This window comes from Macaca thibetana, chromosome 20 (genome assembly GCF_024542745.1).
Source record: "Macaca thibetana thibetana isolate TM-01 chromosome 20, ASM2454274v1, whole genome shotgun sequence".
Lineage (NCBI taxonomy): Eukaryota > Metazoa > Chordata > Mammalia > Primates > Cercopithecidae > Macaca > Macaca thibetana.
The window spans coordinates 16,618,711-16,637,555 of NC_065597.1; the positions used below are offsets into that span (position 1 = coordinate 16,618,711).

The following is an 18,845-nucleotide window of genomic DNA, read 5'->3' on the forward strand; positions in this document are numbered from 1 at the left end:
CAGCCTCCCAAGTAGCTGGGATTACAAGCATGCACCACCACACCCGGCTAATTTTTGTATTTTTAGCAGAGACAGGGTTTCACCATGTTGGCCAGGCTGGTCTCAAATGCCTAGCCTCAAGTGATCCACCCATCTCGGCCTCCCAAAGTGCTGGGATTACGGGTGTGAGCCACCATGCCTGGCCTAGTTTATCTTTTCTGTTATTAATTTTAATATCATCAAGTTTATTAATCCCTTATTTTATATTTATTACTTTTTGTGTCTTATTTTTAAAACTCTTTCCTCCCAGAAAGATGTTCACTTATATATTTTTAAGAGTTTTGTTTTTTTGATAGTTCAGCTCTTAGCCCACCTGGATTTTATGTATGTTGTGAAGCAAGGATCCAATTTCATATTTTTCATCTAGATGACTAATCTTACTAGATCCCTTTTTCATTTAGCCTCTCTGTTCCCTAGTGATCTGCCAGGACTTTATTGTTACATAGTGTACCTAAATTTTATATATGCCTAGAATGTTTCTGGTTTCTCTATTCTATTCCATTGTCAGTTTTTCTGTCCCTGTGCTCTGCGTCTCTGAGGACACAGCTGCCTTTGTTACAGGTGATAGAGACGGATCCAGAGCCTGCTCACTCAGTACTAGAAGAAAACTACCAAGAACTGCAGCTTCAAATCAGTGCCAATGTGGATTTCGCTTCATACCACTGCCAAGCAAGAGATGTGCGCTTTAAGGAAACCTTGGTTTACCAGACCCGAGTGTTTGAGTGAGTCATCAAAAGTCTCATGACACTAGATGGAAAAGCTCTTTCATTCCATCATTCACTCACTCACTCATCAAACATCTATTATCTACAACAGCATCTACTAGGCATCGTATCTGTGTAGCATGCACCAGTGAAACATTCAGGTCCAGTGAAACATTCAGGCCCACAGAGCTATTGAAATTCACACTTGAAATCAAGATATAGGCCAGGAAATGTAGTATACCAGGAGGGCAGCATCAGGCAATCCACTTTAGTGGGAACAGTCCTTGCAGCAGTCTACACAGCCACCCAGGATCTGTTCTTGTTGCCCATGCACCAAGTGATTACCCAGACAATATCCACCCAAGAGGGTATAGGGTCCATCTAAGCTTAGAAGCCTGTGCCCAAAAGACTACCATTTCTCCTAACCACTCCATAGATATGTCTTCTGGGGTCCCTGCAGAGAATATGCCCAGTTACAAGAGTCACTACACTCAGAGAACCGCACAGCTATGGCTTCCCTCTAGGTGGTCATAGTTCCTCCCAGTGCACATATTATTTGCTCATCAGGGGCCATTTTTAGTATAAACAATGTCACCTAATAATACAACTGACTTTCCTCCCTTATCAAGTTTTCAGGGGAACAGACCTAGAAAGCTATTTCAGAGTCAAATTCATCTTTGAGAAGAAGAAAAGGTTATGTTAACCCTTCACCCACACTCAGATGCAGGGACTCAAGGATGCCGTGGGCCCTGCCTTCAAAGAGCTCATAATCTGAGGGTGGCAGCCGGGGGACGGATAGAAACAGGAGAATTGTTCATTACAGCACGGTGTCATGTGCATGGAGCAAAGGGGTATTTAAGGCAGATCAAGAGAGTCAAGGAAGGCTTCCTGGACAAGGTAGTTCCCCAGCTGAACTTTAGAGGACAGATAGGAGGTAGCCAAGTGAAGAAGTGAGAATGAAGGACTCTCTCTAGGCAGAGAGAGCAACATGTGCAACATACACAAGGACAAAAACATAAGCCACTGACATTTGTACTGCATACAAATTAGTAATTAGCTCATTCAACTCTTCGTGCATTTGTTGAATTTTAAATATCTTTGCAAATTATGATAGAACCAAAAGATAAATATCAGTAAGTGTGATCTTCTGCTGATGGTCATTTCACCGAAAGCAGGGGTCTGCAAACTGTGGCCTGTAGTCTATTTCTGTAGATAGTTTTGCTGGCATGTGGCTATGCCCATTCATTTATGACCTGTCTGTGACTGCGCTCCCACTACAAAGGCAGAGCTGAGTCATTGCAAAGACCATATGGGACACAAAGCCAAAAAACTTACAATCTGACCCCTTACAAAAGTTTGCCAACCCCTAAACTAAGAACTCTTTTTATAAAAAGTACTCTGTGCCACTGAGATTTCTCCATGTTATAAAAATTATCTTTAGAATAAATACAGGTGCTCATAAATTTATAAAATAAACACAAGCCACTGTGGTCAAAGCACTTGATTTCAGGCATAACTGGATGGTCTGTCTACCTGGACTAGAGAGTGGGAATCTAATCTCTACATCCCACTGTAGACCTACTCCTCACCCAAACTCCTAACTCTTACTACTCCCCTGAAACCAAGAAGGGCATGTGGATTTATTTCATCATCATTTTCTTGTACCAAGGCTTCATCTTTCTGCTGTTAACTGTGATCAAGTTTAAAAGTGATTCCAGAAAAAAACTCTGCCTCCCTGTTCTTGTCTCTTTTTTTTTTTTTTTTTTTTTTTAGCCGGAATCTCGCTCTGTCACCCAGGCTGGAGTACGGTGGTGCGATCTCAGCTCACTGCAGCCTCCACCTCCCAGGTTCAAGCAGTTCTCTTGCCCAGCCTCCCAAGTAGCTGGGACTATAACCGAGCTAATTTTTGTATTTTTAGTAGAGTCGGGGTTTCACTATGTTGGCCAGGCTGGTCTCGAACTCCTGACCTCACGTGATCCACCCGCCTTGGCCTCCCAAAGTGCTGGGATTTCAGGCATGAGCCACCACGCCTGGCCCTGTTCTTGTCTTAAAGCAGGAAAATTTGAGGCAGGAAAAGCCTCTGCTGATTCAGAATTTGAGTTTGAAGTAACTAAAATTTATATCTGTGCCTCAGTCAGGAAAGGGGTCACAGGCAGGGGTCAAATGGCTTCTGATCACAGGGACATTGTTTCTTTCTTTCTCTCTCTCTCTCTCTCTCTTTTTTTTTTTTTTTTTTTTTTTTTTTTTTTTTTTTTTTTTGAGACAGAGTCTCACTCTGTGGCCCAGTGGCATGATCTTGGCTCACTACAACCTTCATCTCCTGGGTTCAAATGATTCTCGTGCCTCAGCCTCCTGAGTAGCTGAGTAGTTGGGACTGCAGGTGTGTGCCACTACACCTGGCTAATTTTTATATTTTTAGTAGAGATGGGGTTTCGCCATGTTGGCCAGGCTGGTCTCAAATTCTTGGCCTCCAGTGAGCTGCCTATCTTGGCCTCCCAAAGTGCTGGGATAACAGGTGTGAGCCACCTCACCCGGCCAGGGACATTGTTTCTGATGGGAGGTGATTCAGAAAGGAGGGTCTGTAGAATTTGTTCCTGGGGGAGGTGCTGTCATGTGAAATAGATTTTGTTTCCTCTCTCATGGAGGTTTAGGATTACTGCGATGCATGCTGAGAGCTCATTGCACAGGGTGTTGGAAGAATGCAAAATGCTTTTAAGTGCTAAATATTTTTTATATTTGTACTTTTAATCACTATGTATATATTTTATTGTTCGAATATATCATATGCATGATTTCTGATAAAATTACTTAAAATGTGCCTTTTAAAAAAGATTTAAGAAACAAAGTGACATGACTTCAAAAGGTTAAGTACAGTATAGATGATGTGCAGCCAGGACCAAAACCACCTGCGGCACATTTCTCACATCTGCTCCCTGATCGATTCGCAGGTTTGACGTGATTAATTCAGGACATGTGCAGCTGGAATTCAGCTGGGTCTCAGAAGATACCTCAAAGGTAGTCAGCTTTGCAAAACCAGATCACCAAGGTAAATTTAATGACAGGTAAAACCCAGGGCCTGGCCTGAGCCACCAGTTAGAAGAGCCTTGTTCATGGAGAGACCAGCACTGCTCAGAGGGTCTCCTAAGTAGCTAAAGAAAAGCAAAGCAGAGACCTTGTGGTGTCTGCAGAGCCAAATGGGCCTGAGGGACTCCAAAACTTACTTCCACCCTTCTGGAGTCTGGACTCTGTCCCCACACAAGGCCGATGTCCCATCTCAAGATAACTAGGAATCTTGTCTCTTAGGTCTTAACCTTGTGGGAGATTATAGATCCCTTGGAGAAACTGTTGAAAGTTATTAATCATTTTCCCAGGTTATTAATCATTTTACACGCATACCCAAGATCTCACTTGGTACATATGAAGCACTAGAAAAGGGCCCAACACTTGGTAGGCAAGTTGTTGTTGTTGTTGTTGTTGTTGTTGTTGTTATTATTATTATTTCAACTTTGGAGATGCACAGACCTTTTGAATGGGCCCTTATCCATGGGTCCCCAGATTGTAAAGCCCTACTTTAGAACAGTGATTCTCCAAAAAATATGTTCACAGCCCATTATTCTGGGGCACAAACATCTTCTTGAACCACCCCCTTGAACCAAAAGGAAACGAATTTGAAAACCCTATGGAATAAATAGAAACATTTTTCATGAGTCTCCTGTAAGCTATATGAGCAATTCCCTACCTCTAGTGCCCAAGGTTAAGTACAGCTGCTACAAAAGGTGAGTCCACCATATCCACAGAGGGCCCCTAAGGACCTGTGAGTGGGCTGCCTTCCACCTGCCTCTCGCTGCGAATGCAGAATATCGCCCACTCCCTGTCTGTCCCCAGGTTCACCTCAAAAAGATCAGCTTAGTCAGGGCACGATGCACACAGGCAGCACCCTGGACAGCGCCACGGACCACTGGACCGAGGGTTCCCCACAGCCCTTCTCTGTGGAGCCCTCCTCGGGAATCGTGCCCGTGGGGAAGACTCAGAAGTTCAAGGTGAAATTCTCCCCGTTGGACATTGGAGACTTCGAGAGCAACCTTTTCTGCCAGTAAGAAAATGTGCTCGCCACAACACCCTTCTTGGCAGGCACAAAGCTCTGTGACTCTTACCCCCTCTTCTGTACAACCACTGCCACCATCCTTTCTGACCCTCGATCCCTGCACAGCCCCAAATTATCCCTTTTCCCTTTGGAAGGATCTAAAGGGTCCACCCTTTAGAGAACAAAGAGAATTTGGTCTTTGTCCTGCTTATCAACCTCTCCAGATGCTTCCCCTGCTTACTTTCCCCTTCCCAGTTGCATGGAGGATTCCACTGAGCAACAGACTGGTGACAGCTAGGTGGGTTTTGGTCCTTGTGCAAGCATGAACTTGGGAAAGCTTTCTTGTACCTTCTCTGAGACTCAGTTTCCTCCTACAGAAAATGTAAATGTAATACCCACCTGGTGGGATTGTGGGGAAAGTTAAATGAGTTGATTCAGATGAAAAGCTCACAACAGTGCCTGGCACACAACAAGCACAACAGCCATTAGGTGATGATGATGCTGGTGGTGGTGGTGGTCATGGGGTTGGTGGACCTGGTACATAGCAGTGAGAGAAAAGCTAATCCAATGACATCTGACAATGAAAGTCCCTGATGTGGTACTTGCTCCCAGGAAAGCTTGAAGGAGTACAACCACCTTATAGAAAAATCCTGTGGGCTGTGGCCTAGGGTGGCAGAAACCTAAGTGAGCTGCCAGAGCCTCCTTGACCCCCTGCAGTCATACCACTGAGACCCCTCCCACACCTAGGCCACCTCAGCTTGGTCCTGGAGCTGAGCATCTGCTCATATCCAGTTCACCTTCTCTGAGGAGCTCAGGATACATTTTTAGGATTTCCAGGTCACTTTCCATATCCCACTAAATGCCTGTGAGAGAGACCAGAGGGTAAGATTGTGCTCATTTTACAACAAGAATATTTTCTCAACATTGATGGGGGAAATAACCTGCAGCCATACGTAGGTACACAGAAGGAGCCAAGTTCAGGCTGCTTATGCTCAGCCCACTCATGCATTCAAGGCACTGAGTGATGCTATTGACCAAGAGAGACCCAGCCTCTGCTCCCATAGAGCTCACATTCTAGCGGATATAATTAATTCATTTCCAACTAACTAAGAAAGCAACAACTGATGGCAAAATAAAACAAATAAAAATAACCTTATCCTCTCAGGATTCCCAACCTGCCACCTGGAGAGCAAGGTCTGGTCCTGGTAGCCAAAGGGCGGAGCACCTTGCCCATCTGCCATTTTGATCTGAAAGACTCAGACTACATCAGTGGCCATCAGCGCAGCCCAGAGCTCCGAGGGTCCAGTGGGGGAGCTCTAGATCCAAACACCCGGGTGATTGAGTTCATCACTGTGGGCATAGGAGGAAAGAATCTCCGGTGAGTTGCTTAGGTTTGCATTGATTGAATTCACATCAGTCCTAAAGAACTCGAGAAGAATTCAGATAGATGAGCTAGACCTATTCCTATAAGCAGGCTTGATATCCTGGGGTTTGACCTGAGTTTTAGAGGTTTGACTTTAGAGAACCGTTCCATTAAGAAAGCTGAATTCTGTCTCCTTAGTTTTGCCACTGAGGAAAATATGGAAGACACAAAAGTATAATCCCTGACCACCTCCTTAACCACAGAGGATCATTGGCACAGTTGTGCCCTTGGCAGCACTGTTATTCCAAAGTCCAGAACCCTACCCTGACTGTGGATCACTAGAGGAGTGGAGTTTTCATTTCCACAGTAACAAAGTGCTCTGAACAGTTCTGCTTCCCAGATGGGGGACTGGGTTAGGCCCAGGTTCTAAGAAACATCTCTTAATCCTTAATCCTCTGTCCCACTCTCTTCTGTCAATTATCCCCACCCTGGCCAGGAGCTTTACAATCCTAAACCCAACCAATAGCACCTACTCCTTCTCCTGGATCTCTGAAGAAATTGAAAGTCTCCAGAACCCTGCAGCATTCACATGCCTTACAGAGAAGGGCTTCATCCACCCTGAAAAGAAAGCTGAGGTATGTGCAAATGAGAACCACTCAACCCAAGGCTTAGATCAGTCTAGCCATTGCTGCGTAGAAAGTCTGCCATAGACAGTAAGTGGAATTAGGAAGAACTGCCTGAGGGTCTGTCAATCAATAAGTACTTAGTGAATGGCCACCATATGCGCTGGGCAATCCTGATGACAAGACAGACCTGAGCTCTCTTGGGCTAGCCATGAAGAAGCAGAGAGCTCTAATATTTGCAATTTTTTAAAACAGAATATGTAAGCAGCAAAAGGTCACTGGACACCAATGCCTGGGGACCCTAGGACTCATACAGTAGCATAAAAAGTTATCTTTGTCAAAAGGACCAAAAATGGTAAAAGGACTCTGATGTGTTTTTACTTGGTTAGGCCAAAGGGCAAAGTAGAGTGGAGCCATGTCCTGTGGCTTCGCCCTAAATGTTCACACAAATGATATGGGGCAGAATCAAAGAAATACAGACTTGCTGGCCAAAACAGATCTGTGAGCCCCATGTCCAGCCAGTTGCAGAGAATCTTGAAGACAGACATAAATCTGTGAAACAAAAATTATGAATCCCAGTGCCCTCAGGAGGGTGACACAAATGAATAAAGTGGGCCAAGGAGACATTTGTGGGTAATACGGGGCACCAGGACCACTGGCCACAGGGCTTCTCCGGCAGATGACCACTTTGCAGACAAGGGAAGCCATTGGGGCCAACTCACCCAAACTGTGGAAAAGACAAAATTCCAAATTTCTTTTTTTTTTTTTTTTTTTTTTTTTTGAGACAGAGTGTCACTCTGTCCCCCAGGCTGGAGTGCAGTGGCACAATCTTGGCTCACTGCAAGCTCTGCCTCCCGGCTTCACGCCATTCTCTTGCCTCCGCCTCCTGAGTAGCTGGGACTACAGGCGCCCACCACCATGCCCGGCTAATTCTTTTGTATTTTTAGTAGAGACAGGGCTTCACCCTGTTAGCCAGGATGGTCTCGATCTCCTGACCTCGTGATCCACCCGTCTCGGCCTTCCAACGTGCTGGGATTACGGCGTGAGCCACCATGCCTGGCCAAAATTCCAAATTTCTATGTGAAGCTCCCTATTTTATATGCTGGTAGCTGGTTCAATTTTTTTTTTTTTTTAACAATTCCCAAACCAAACAAAACGTATTTGTAGACTCTCCACCTGGTTTTGAACCCTGCATAATTTCAGTACCCAGGCCATCTAGTTAAATGTGATAAGGTCCAGGAGCTGGGCCCACCATAGACACAATCCTACCTGGATCATGGCCCCCACTTCAGCCCAGAAATGTTTCAAATGTGAGCTCAGTTCCAAGAGGCAAGTTCCAAAATCTGTCATCCAAGGTCATGCTGGTCTTTGAGTGACAGTCGTATCACTGAGGTGACACATCTCCAGAGGACCTGCCTGCATTGTTCTGGCAGTGGTATGGACCATGCATGTTAACCTGTGTGGTTCTTTTTTGGCCAAATGCCATTATTCTTTCATTCAGTCCTGATTGATTGATTGCAAAGAGACTCACTCAGGTTAGCTCAAAAAACAGACAGAGAGAACCAGGAGCAGCTTTTGAGGTTGGACTTTTCTCCTGGGACTGCCCGCTTCTCTCTTCCCATCTACTCCATTCTCTCTCCACTGACCAGTTTCTTCACTGGTGATTGATTGATTGATTGATTGAGTCTTTAGTTGCTTTGTAATATCACTTAGCAAGTTGGTTATGGCATGCCATAGCCCAGCTCACCTGCATGGTACCTTTCACCATCAGCTCCACTGCCAGCTGGCCTGGCCACTCATTTTCTAATTCCAAACTTCCGAGAGAGAAATCTGGCTGGCCATCTAATCATATTGTCTTTGGCTGTGTGCCCAGCTATTGACAAGTATGGGGATTGTCTTTCCTTGGGATGCTTACCAACTCTTTGGTCCAGTCAGCTATGGCACAGCCATGCCATCCAAAGACCTGGCACAAAACACAACAGCTTAGCCAGCAGAGGCTGTGGATGGCGGAGACTCCCTTAGAAGGACATGTGGGCAGGGCAGATAGACATTGACGTTTCTGGTACAGCCACACCTACATACCCTTACATAGACTATAGAAAGGTAGCAATAACCTGGTAATATCAACCCCCATGACCTTCATGCTGACAGGTCTCCAGGGACACGTGGAGTAAGCATACAGAAGTGTCTCTCACCACTCTGTTTCAAACTGTCTTCTTAGATCGTGTTCCAGTTCACACCTTTCCATCTGGGCATCACTGAATCATCATGGACCTTCCTAATCCCTGAGCACAACATCACAGTCCCTTTCCTGCTTGTAGGCAAGACTACCGACCCTCTCATCTCTCTGAACAAGTCACACCTCAACTTCAGCTCTCTCCTCATTGGTAAGGCTGCCCTGCTGGTGTGTATTTAGAGTTGGCATAATCTGGGTAAGCTCATCGAGAGCTCCCGGAACAGCCTTGCATAAGAAACCTCCCCGGTCCCTTCCAGAAGCATATCAGAGGGTCTCAATCAGTTTTTTAAAAGCCACAAAATATTTATCTCTCAATCTAATTTCCACCAAGTATATTTTAAACCGACAATTAATAGCTTAAGGAAATTTAGGAGCCTTGTTAAAGATCCTACTTGGCAGATTCCTTTAAGGCATGGGCTGACTGTTTATTTCTAGAGCCTCAAGTTGGCCCAGCCTTCTTGCATTTGCCCCCAGATTATGGGGGGTATCTGTCTGCTTCTTAGTCTGTGCTGCAGTGGTCAGATTTCTCTCTCATCCTTTCAGGCATTTATTTGGTTCAACAAATATCACTGAGTCTGTAGAATGGCCTCGGTACTTTTCTGTGGGCTGGGATTACACTAATGGATAAAGCCCAAAGTCCCTACCCTCCTGATGCTTACATTCTAGAAATAAGAAACAGGCTACCAAAAGAAACATAAGTAAACTCTACACCATGTCAGATGGTAATAAGTGCTTTAGAGAAGAGGACAGCAGGGTAGAGAGAATAAGGAAGGCCAGGAGGCAGTGGGAAGGTGACATTTAAGCAGAGGCCTGAAAGAAACAAAGGAAGTAATTGTCATGTCCCTTATAACCCCATGTATCTTTCCCATACTTGTGACATCTTCGCTCTGTGTATAAAATATAACTAAAGCCAGAGTATTTTTTAATAATATGTTAGATTTGGCCGGGCGCGGTGGCTCAAGCCTGTAATCCCAGCACTTTGGGAGGCCGAGACAGGCGGATCACGAGGTCAGGAGATCGAGACCATCCTGGCTAACACAGTGAAACCCTGTCTCTACTAAAAAATACAAAAAACTAGCCGGGCGAGGTGGCGGGCGCCTGTAGTCCCAGCTACTTGGGAGGCTGAGGCAGGAGAATGGTGTAAACCTGGGAGGCAGAGCTTGCAGTAAGCTGAGATCCAGCCACTGCACCCCAGCCTGGGCGACAGAGCGAGACTCCATCTCAAAAAAAAATAGTAATAATAATAATAATACATTAGATTTTTATTTATAAACTAATATTTTTAATAGTAAATACACCAATTTGGTGTTGCATAAGAAAAAGTTTAATCTCTCTACATTCATCCTGTCTCATCTTTCTCTTTCAACCCCAAAGGAAAGCAGTGTTAACAGCTGAATGTGTATTTTACTGATACACATAAGTAGGTGGGAGGGGGAATTATGGCATTTATTAAGATTTTGAACAAATAAGCAATGTAGCATAAATATAACAACTGTAAGACAGAGTTTAATCCAGGAATTCAACAGTGGTACCTTTCAATATAATCATTACATCAACAGATTAAAGAAGAACAACCATGTTATCATACTAATGTACACTGAAAAGGCATTGCCAAAATTTAGCAGACATTCCCAACAAAAACTCTAATAGCAACATGGACATTGATGGAAAAAAGATTAACCAAAATCAAGAGGCAGATGTAATCCTGTAATAAACGACTAAAACTGCTTCAATTAAAATGAGGAATTAGCTAAGGGTGTTCATCATCACCATTATTATTGAACACTTGCTTAGAGACTTTAGCAAATATGACAAAACAAGAAAATAATTTGCATAAACATTGGGGGAAAAGGGAGAAAATCATCTTGTTTTGCTTTTGCTGATTATTTTATACACATAAAACCACAAGAGACTAGAGAAAAAGCAAAACAAACTACTAGACTCAACAGAATAATTTGGTAAGGTGGGTGGATGCAAGACAAATATGCAAAAATAGTGTCTTCTCTTTTAGTACTAGCACCTAGAAACAGAAAACCAAAGAAAACATCCACTTAGTACTGGCAAAACCTATAAAATAGCTAAGGATAAATGTAACAAGACACACACAAGAAAAGACCTACATGAAGGAAACTAGCATATCTGATTAAAATCCGCCCCAAACGAGATCTGATCATTTGTTAGTTCTCCTAAAATTAAATGCAAATTTAATCAAGTTCCAATTAGAATCCCAACTAGGGTTGCCAGATAAAATACAGGATGCATAGTTAAATTTTAATTTCAAATAACAATAATTTTGAGTATGTCCCAATATTGCACGGGACATATTTATACTAAAAAATTACTTGCTAAATCTGTTAACCAAATCCCAAAAGAATTGGAAGGGGAGAGAACTGGATAAAATGATTCTAAAGTTTATATGGGAAAATAAATGTGCTAATAATAGCCAAGAGGAAAGCAAAAGATGATAGTGAGAGAATATGTATTAGTCAGAGCCCTGGGCAGGAAACTCAGGCCAATACCCAAGGTGTATTTTCAAAGAATTGGATGCAAGGATTATTTACAGATACGTGGGCAATGAAGGGGGTCAGCCAAGGAGAGTGAAGCCCCCATTAACAAATTCAGGAAGGCATTACAATTATTGGGTCTAAAGGAGCAAGGGAAGAAAACTGTGTCACCAGAATCCCAGGAGAGCTGTGCCCAGGGCAGAGGAGCCACTCAGCAGAAGCAGGCAACTGATGAAGAAAGACATGGAATCCCCGAAAGGAGGAAGGTGACTTGTAGAGGAAAAGGAAAGGAGTGAGGTAGACAACGGCGGAAGAGGTTGGGGAATGTCTTCTAAATGTCTTGCCTGTGGAGCGGTGTCTGCTGAGAGACTCCAGCAGGCAGTCAGGAGGCCCCCACTGAGGGCTGGTGTTTCCTCCTCAGGCAGAGAAGCCAGGGAGACTGTGCAGATCATCAACAAGGAGGAGCAGGGGTTCGATTTTTCCTTCCAGGACAACTCCCGCTATTCTGAAGGTTTCAACAACAGCCTGCTTGTATGTCCCATGGAAGGCTGGATCCCACCACTGTCCAGGTAAACAAAAATAAAGGTCTCATTTTGTTTGCATCCTCCCGACATATCCAGGTCCCCAAGCCTGCCAGTGCTTACATTACAGTGCCCTGTTTATATAATTGCTTTCAACGCTAAGATTAGATCATAACAATTCCATCTCCATCCTACTTACTCCCTGATATCTGTTTTCCTAATGAATATGGAGCATTGAGAATTCTAAGCCCTTTCTCTCAATATTTTCTCTTTGTATTCTTTTCCTTGCTATATTCACTGTATATGTGAATCCACAGTACAATATTCAGGCTTGCCTGGCAAATCTCTTTTTCAATTAAACTTTTAATTTTCAGGCCAGGTGTGGTGGCTTATGCCTATAATCCCAGCACTTTGGGAGGCTGAGGCAGACGAATCACTTGAGGTTGGGAGTTTGAGACCTGCCTGGCCAACATGGCAAAACCCCATTTCTATTAAAAATACAATAATTAAGGCTGAGGCAGGTGGCTCATTTGAGGTCAGGAGTTCCAGACCAGCCTGGCCAACGTGGTAAAACCCCGTCTCTACTAAAAATACCAAAATTAGCCAGGCATGTTGGCGGGTGCCTGTAATCCCAGCTACTCTAGAGACTGAGGCAGGAGAGGCCGGGCGCGGTGGCTCAAGCCTGTAATCCCAGCACTTTGGGAGGCCGAGACGGGCGGATCAGGAGGTCAGGAGATCGAGACCATCCTGGCTAACACGGTGAAACCCCGTCTCTACTAAAAAATACAAAAAACTAGCCGGGCGAGGTGGCGGGCGCCTGTAGTCCCAGCTACTCGGGAGGCTGAGGCAGGAGAATGGCGGGAACCCGGGAGGCGGAGCTTGCAGTGAGCTGAGATCCGGCCACAGCACTCCAGCCTGGGCGACAGAGCGAGACTCTGTCTCAAAAAAAAAAAAAAAAAAAAAGAGACTGAGGCAGGAGAATCGCTTGAACCCGGGAGTCATAGGTTGCAATGAGCTAAGATTGCGCCACTGCACTCTGGCCAGGGTGACAAGAGCGAAACTCCCTCTCAAAAAATAAATAAACAAATACAATAAATAGCCAGGTGTGGTGGCACACACCTGTAATCCCAGCTACTTGGGAAGCTGAGGCATGAGAATCACTTGAACCCAGGAGATACAGGTTGCAGTGAGCTGAGATTGCACCACTGCACTCCAGCCTGGACAATGGAGTGAGACTTTGTCTCAAAAAATTATAATAAAATTTAAAAATTTGAAATAATTGTAAATTCACATGTAGTTGTAAGAAATAATACAAAGACTGCCGGGCGCAGTGGCTTACACCTGTAATCCCAGCACTTTGGGAGGCCAAGGTGGATGGATCACCTGAGGTCCGGAGTTCGAGACCAGCCTGGCCAACATGGTGAAACCCCATGTCTACTAAAAATACAAACATTAGCTGGGTGTGGTGGCCCATGCCTGTAATCCCAGCTACTCTGGAGGCTGAGGCAGGAGAATCGCTTGAACCTGGGAGGCGGAGGTTGCAGTGAGACAAGATTACCTCACTGCACTCCAGAGCAAGACTTTGTCTCAAAAAAAAAGAAAGAAAGAAAGAAAAAAAGAACAAATAATACAAAGATATCTCTGTACTGTTTACCAAATTTCTTCCAAGGGTGACATCTTGCAAAGCTTCAGTAAAATGTCACAACCTGGTATTGACATTGACAGAGTCAAGACACAGAACAGATCCCTCACCACGAGGATGCCTCGTGTGACCCTTTTGTTGCCACACCCTTTTCCCTTCCCCCAAGCAACACCTCCTCACCCTCTGGAATCCAATACTTTCCTCTATGTCTATCATTTTTTCATTTCAGGAATGTTGTATTCACAGACACATACATTCCTTTTGTGATTGGCTTTTTTCACTCATAATTCTCTGGACATACATCCAGGTAGTTTTGAGAGTTTCTTCGTTTTTGTGACTACCATTCCATAGTAGGGATGCACCACAGTTAGTTTATTCACCCACTGGAGGACATCTGGATTGTTCCCAGTTTGGGCTGTTATGAATAAAGCTTCTATAAACTTTCATGTACAGATTTTTGTGTATCTTCATGTCACTGGGGAAAATGAGCAAGAGTGCAATTAATGGACATATGATAATGGCATGTTTCCAGAAAAAAAAGAAAAGAAAAGAAAAAACTGCCAAAATGCTTTCCAGACTGTCTGAACCATTTTACATTCCACCAGCTATCTCTGAATGTTCTAGAGTCTCTACAACATCACCAAAATTTGGTGTTGTCACAATTTTTTTGTTATTATTTTTAGATAGTGTCTCACTCTGTTGCCCAGGCTGGAGTGCAGTGGTGTGATCTTGGCTCACTGCAACCCCCGCCTCCCAGGTTCAAGCAATTATCTTGCCTCCGCCTCCCAAGTAGCTAGGACTATAGGCACGCACCACCATGGCCAGCTAATTTTTTTTGTATTTTTAGTAGAGACAGGGTTTCACCATGATAGCCAGGCTGGACTCAAGCTCCTGACCTCAAGTGATCCACCCGCCTTGGCTTCCCAAAGTGCTGTGATTACAGGAATGAGCCACCGCACCCGGCAACAATTTTTTATTTTAGCTTTCCTAATAGGTGTGTAGTGATATCTCATTGTGGTTTTAATTAGCATTTCCTAATGACTAATAATGTTGGGCATCTTTACATGTGCTTATTTTCCATATGCCTGTTGTCAGGCCTGAGGGCCTCATCCATCGTTGTCAAGGGGAGTACTAACCTTCTCTCCTTTCATACAACACATATGTGCTTATTTTCCTTCTATGGATCCTCCTCAGTGAAATGTCTCCTCATGTCTCTTGCCAGTTTCCTGCTCAGCCTATTTGTTTTTTATTGTTGAGTTTTGAGAGTTCTTTACATGTTTAGGTAGTGCTGCCTTGGGGGATACATGGTCTGCAAATATTTTCTCCCAATCTGTAGTTTGTCTTTTCCTCTTCTTAACAAGGTCATTCACAAAGCAAAACCTTTTATTCTTGATGAAGTCCAAATTATCTATTTGTCCTTTTATGGACTGTCCTTTTAGTGTTTGTTCTGTATCTCTGAATAGCCCTAGATTCAGAAAATGTTCTTCCATTATTTTTTCCATAAGTTGCATGGCTTTAAATTTCAGGTTGTAACCCCTATTTTATTAACTTATAAGGTATGAGACTTCGGTCAAAGCTTTGTGGGTTTTTTTCAACTTTTATTTTAGATTCAAGGGATATGCATACAGGTTTTCTACTGGATTTACTGTATAGGTTTGGGGTACACATGGTCCCATCACCCAGGTACTGAGCTTAGTACCCAATCATTAGTTTTTCAACTCTTGCCTCCCTTCCTCCCCTCCCCCTAATAATCCCCAGCTTCTATTGTTGCCATCTTTATATCCATGCATACCTGATGTTTACCTCCAACTTATAAATAAGAACATGAGGTATTTGGTTTTCTGTTCCTATGTTAATTCGCTTAGGATAATGGCCTCCAGCTGCATCCATGTTGCAGCAAAGAATGACCTCATTCTTTTTGTGGCTGTGTAGTATTCTACGGTGTATATGTACCACATTTTCTTTATCCACTCGACAGTTGATGGGCACCTAGATTGAGTCCATGTCTTTGCTATTGTGAATAGTGCTGCAATGACCATGAGAGTGCATGTGTCTTTTTGGTAGAATGACTTTGGGTTTTTTGGTTTTTTGGTTTTGTTTTGTTTTTTGTAATGAGATTGCTGTGTTGAATGATAGTTCTGTTTTAAGTTCTTAGAGAAATCTCCAAACTGCTTTCCACAGTGGCAGAAAGATTTTAAATTCCCACCAATAGTGTATAAGCATTCCCTTTTCTGCAGCCTCGCCAGGATCTGTTGTTTTTTACTTCTTAATCATAGCCATTCTGACTGGTATGAGATGTTATCTCATTGTGGTTTTGACTTGCATTTCTCTGATGATTAGTAATGTGAAGCATTTCTTTATGTTTGTTGGCCACTTTTCTGTTTCCTTTTGAGAAGTGTCTATTCATGTCTTTTGCCCATTTTTTAATGGGGTTACTTGTTTTTTGCTTGTTCAATTGTTTAAGTTCTTTAGAGACTGTGGATGTTAGACCTGTGTCAGATGCATAGTTTCCGAATAATTCCTCCCATTCTGTAGGTTGCATTTTTTTCTCTGTTTATGGTTTCTTTTTCTATGCAGAAACTTTCTTCCTTTCTTTTTTTTTTTTTTTTTTTTTTTTTTTTTTTGCGGGATTAATTGGGTCCCACTTGTCAATTTTTGTTTTTATTACAAGTACTTTTGAGGACTCAGTCATAAATTCTTTCCCAAGGCTGATGTCTACAATGGTGTTTCCTAGATTTTCTTCTAGTATTCTTACAGTTTGAGGTCTTACATCTAAATCTTTGATCCATCTTGAGTTAATATTTGTATATAGTGAAAAATAAGGGTCCTATTTTATTCTTCTGGCTTATGGCTAGCCAGCTATCCCAGCATCATTTATTGAACAGGGAATCCTTTCCTCGTTGCTTATTTTTGTTGACTTTTTCAAAGATCAGATGATTGTAGGTGTGTAGCTTTATTCCTGGGATCTCTATCTTTTTCCATTGGTTTGTGTGTTTGTTTTTATGCTAATACCATGCTGTTTTGGTTACTATAGCCACAAATCCTAAAATCTCATCATAATTTCGAGTTATGTTTCCTTTTCCTCATAATGAATCTGCTAATTCAGTAGACTCATATTTTTTAAGGTTTTAACAAATTGGCCTAGTCAGGTAATCTGCTGTTTTGTTCCCCAACCAGGTTCCCAATTGATATTTTCTTCACACCAAAGCAGGAAGGAGATGTGAACTTTAATTTGATCTGCAATGTGAAAAAGAAAGTCCACCCTCTGACATTAAATGTCAAGGCCGAGGGCTACACTATGAATGCAGAGATCAAGTGCAAGGACAGGACAGGCTCCATCACTCTGTTGACTCCCAACCAGACTAACATTGTCAACTTCTATGAGGTAAAGGTGTAAGAAGACCTTGCTATCTATCTCAGCTTCCATTCTGACTGGGGAAAGTAGTAAAAATGAATATGAGCTGAGTCTTTCTGCTTCAAATGCCAGAGAGATCAGGAAAACAGAAACACTCCAAGAGCAACTCTATCCCCAGAATGTATGTAGATATGATGTGAATGCTTTTCTTATTTTATTTTCAGGGGGGTGGAGAGATGGTGGGGAGAGGAAATAGTGCTTGTGTTAAACATACAGGAACTACCTGTATTTGACTACCAACAAAGGTCTAAGAACTAAATTGCCACTTTCTCTATGAGATATTGAGAGAACCCCAACACTTAGTAGCTCTTGCTGGAATATCTGACTCCATTAAGCTAAAGACAGTCAAATCACCATCGTCATCTGCCATCCTTATTTCCCAAAGAATATTTTTCATCAACATGTTACAAATGCAAACAAAGGAACTATGGTTTGCATTCCCTGCTCTGTTCTCTGTCTCCTAGGTGGAGTTAAATGAATGTGTCCAGTGTGAATTCAACTTTATCAACACTGGAAAGTTCACCTTCAGCTTCCAGGCAGAGCTGTGTGGCTCCAAAGCCTTGCTGCAGTACTTGGAATTTTCACCCATCGACAGCACTGTGGATGTAGGGCAGAGTGTACATGCCACCCTGTCTTTTCAACCATTAAAGAAGTGTGTCTTGACAGACCTGGAACTCAGAATCAAGGTGAGTCCATTTAACATTGTCCAAACTCCAAAAGTACTCTCAGCGTGCTGCCTTGGCAGGTTAATTCTCCTGTGTGTTCTTTATCTTCTCCACGTATCCAGAAGCTCCTAGAGGGTAGCTGTGTTGGACACAGCCTCACAATGTCTAGTACAAAGCCTTCATCAATGGTTAGGTGGATGGGGAGTAAGTGTGGATTGAAAAGCAATTATATTGCAATACATTCACCCATTAAAATAAATAAGAGTGATAGGCAGGGCAGGAAAAGAATGTGTACAACATTTTCTAAGATGAATTATTGAATGAAAAGAAAAAAAAACAAAGAATGGTGATGTCATCAGGAATGGCAGAGAAGGACATCCAAAACGCTGCTCTTCAACAGCAATGAGACCACTGGAAAAAATTTTCGAAGTCAACTTTTTCAGAACTCTGAAAATTAATAATAGGCTTTGAACAATTCTAGGAGTACTTACTCAAGAAAAATGGCTGAATACCCATAAAGACAGAGAGTTTTGTGGTATTTTGTTTTGCCCTATTCTCTCCCTCCTCCCTCATCCCAGCTCTGCAGTAACCTTGAAAACCAACAATTCGGCAATCAAAGTGGAAGTCAGCAGTCAATCAGATCCTGGAGGACGTAGAACAGATTGGAACTCCCCAAAACCCCCATTCTAAAAGAATTGTCACTATTTGAGCTGTCTAGAAGTTCAATGGAAACCCCGCTCATAGGGATAGCTTTTATTTGACCTGACTCCAGGCTTGCTCAAAAACAATCAGTTGTAATTGTTTAACACCGCAGCTGACTGAGGGAGCATGGACCTTAGGGGCAAACAAGAAGTTCATTGAAAAATTTAAAAGGAGAGGCTGGGAAGAAGATATTCATGGGGGGCTCTGAAAAGCTTCAGCATATTCCCTGGAATCTAGACAGCCATGCATGTATAAGATGTGTGTACCTCCAGGCTGTGTTACTGCTCAGGAGAGACCTGAGAAGGCCCTAAGCTCTTACCTCTGACTAACCTTTAGGTCCCGGGAAA

General features: G+C 43.1%; 1 protein-coding gene and 1 pseudogene across 3 annotated transcripts in view; one reads left to right on the plus strand and one right to left on the minus strand.

Annotated features, from left to right (window-relative positions):
- HYDIN (HYDIN axonemal central pair apparatus protein) overlaps window positions 1-18,845 on the plus strand; it is a 463,051-nt gene that overhangs the window by 404,652 nt on the left and 39,554 nt on the right. For all 3 annotated transcript variants that reach the window (XM_050772650.1, XM_050772651.1, XM_050772652.1), the window contains 9 exons: window positions 601-761; window positions 3,692-3,789; window positions 4,629-4,836; window positions 5,993-6,205; window positions 6,687-6,825; window positions 9,035-9,200; window positions 11,975-12,122; window positions 16,894-17,101; window positions 17,596-17,817. In XM_050772650.1, coding sequence (XP_050628607.1) covers window positions 601-761; window positions 3,692-3,789; window positions 4,629-4,836; window positions 5,993-6,205; window positions 6,687-6,825; window positions 9,035-9,200; window positions 11,975-12,122; window positions 16,894-17,101; window positions 17,596-17,817 — 1,563 coding nt within the window. The remainder of the gene's footprint in view (window positions 1-600; window positions 762-3,691; window positions 3,790-4,628; window positions 4,837-5,992; window positions 6,206-6,686; window positions 6,826-9,034; window positions 9,201-11,974; window positions 12,123-16,893; window positions 17,102-17,595; window positions 17,818-18,845) is intronic.
- LOC126945143 (uncharacterized) lies at window positions 14,760-14,874 on the minus strand (annotated as a pseudogene).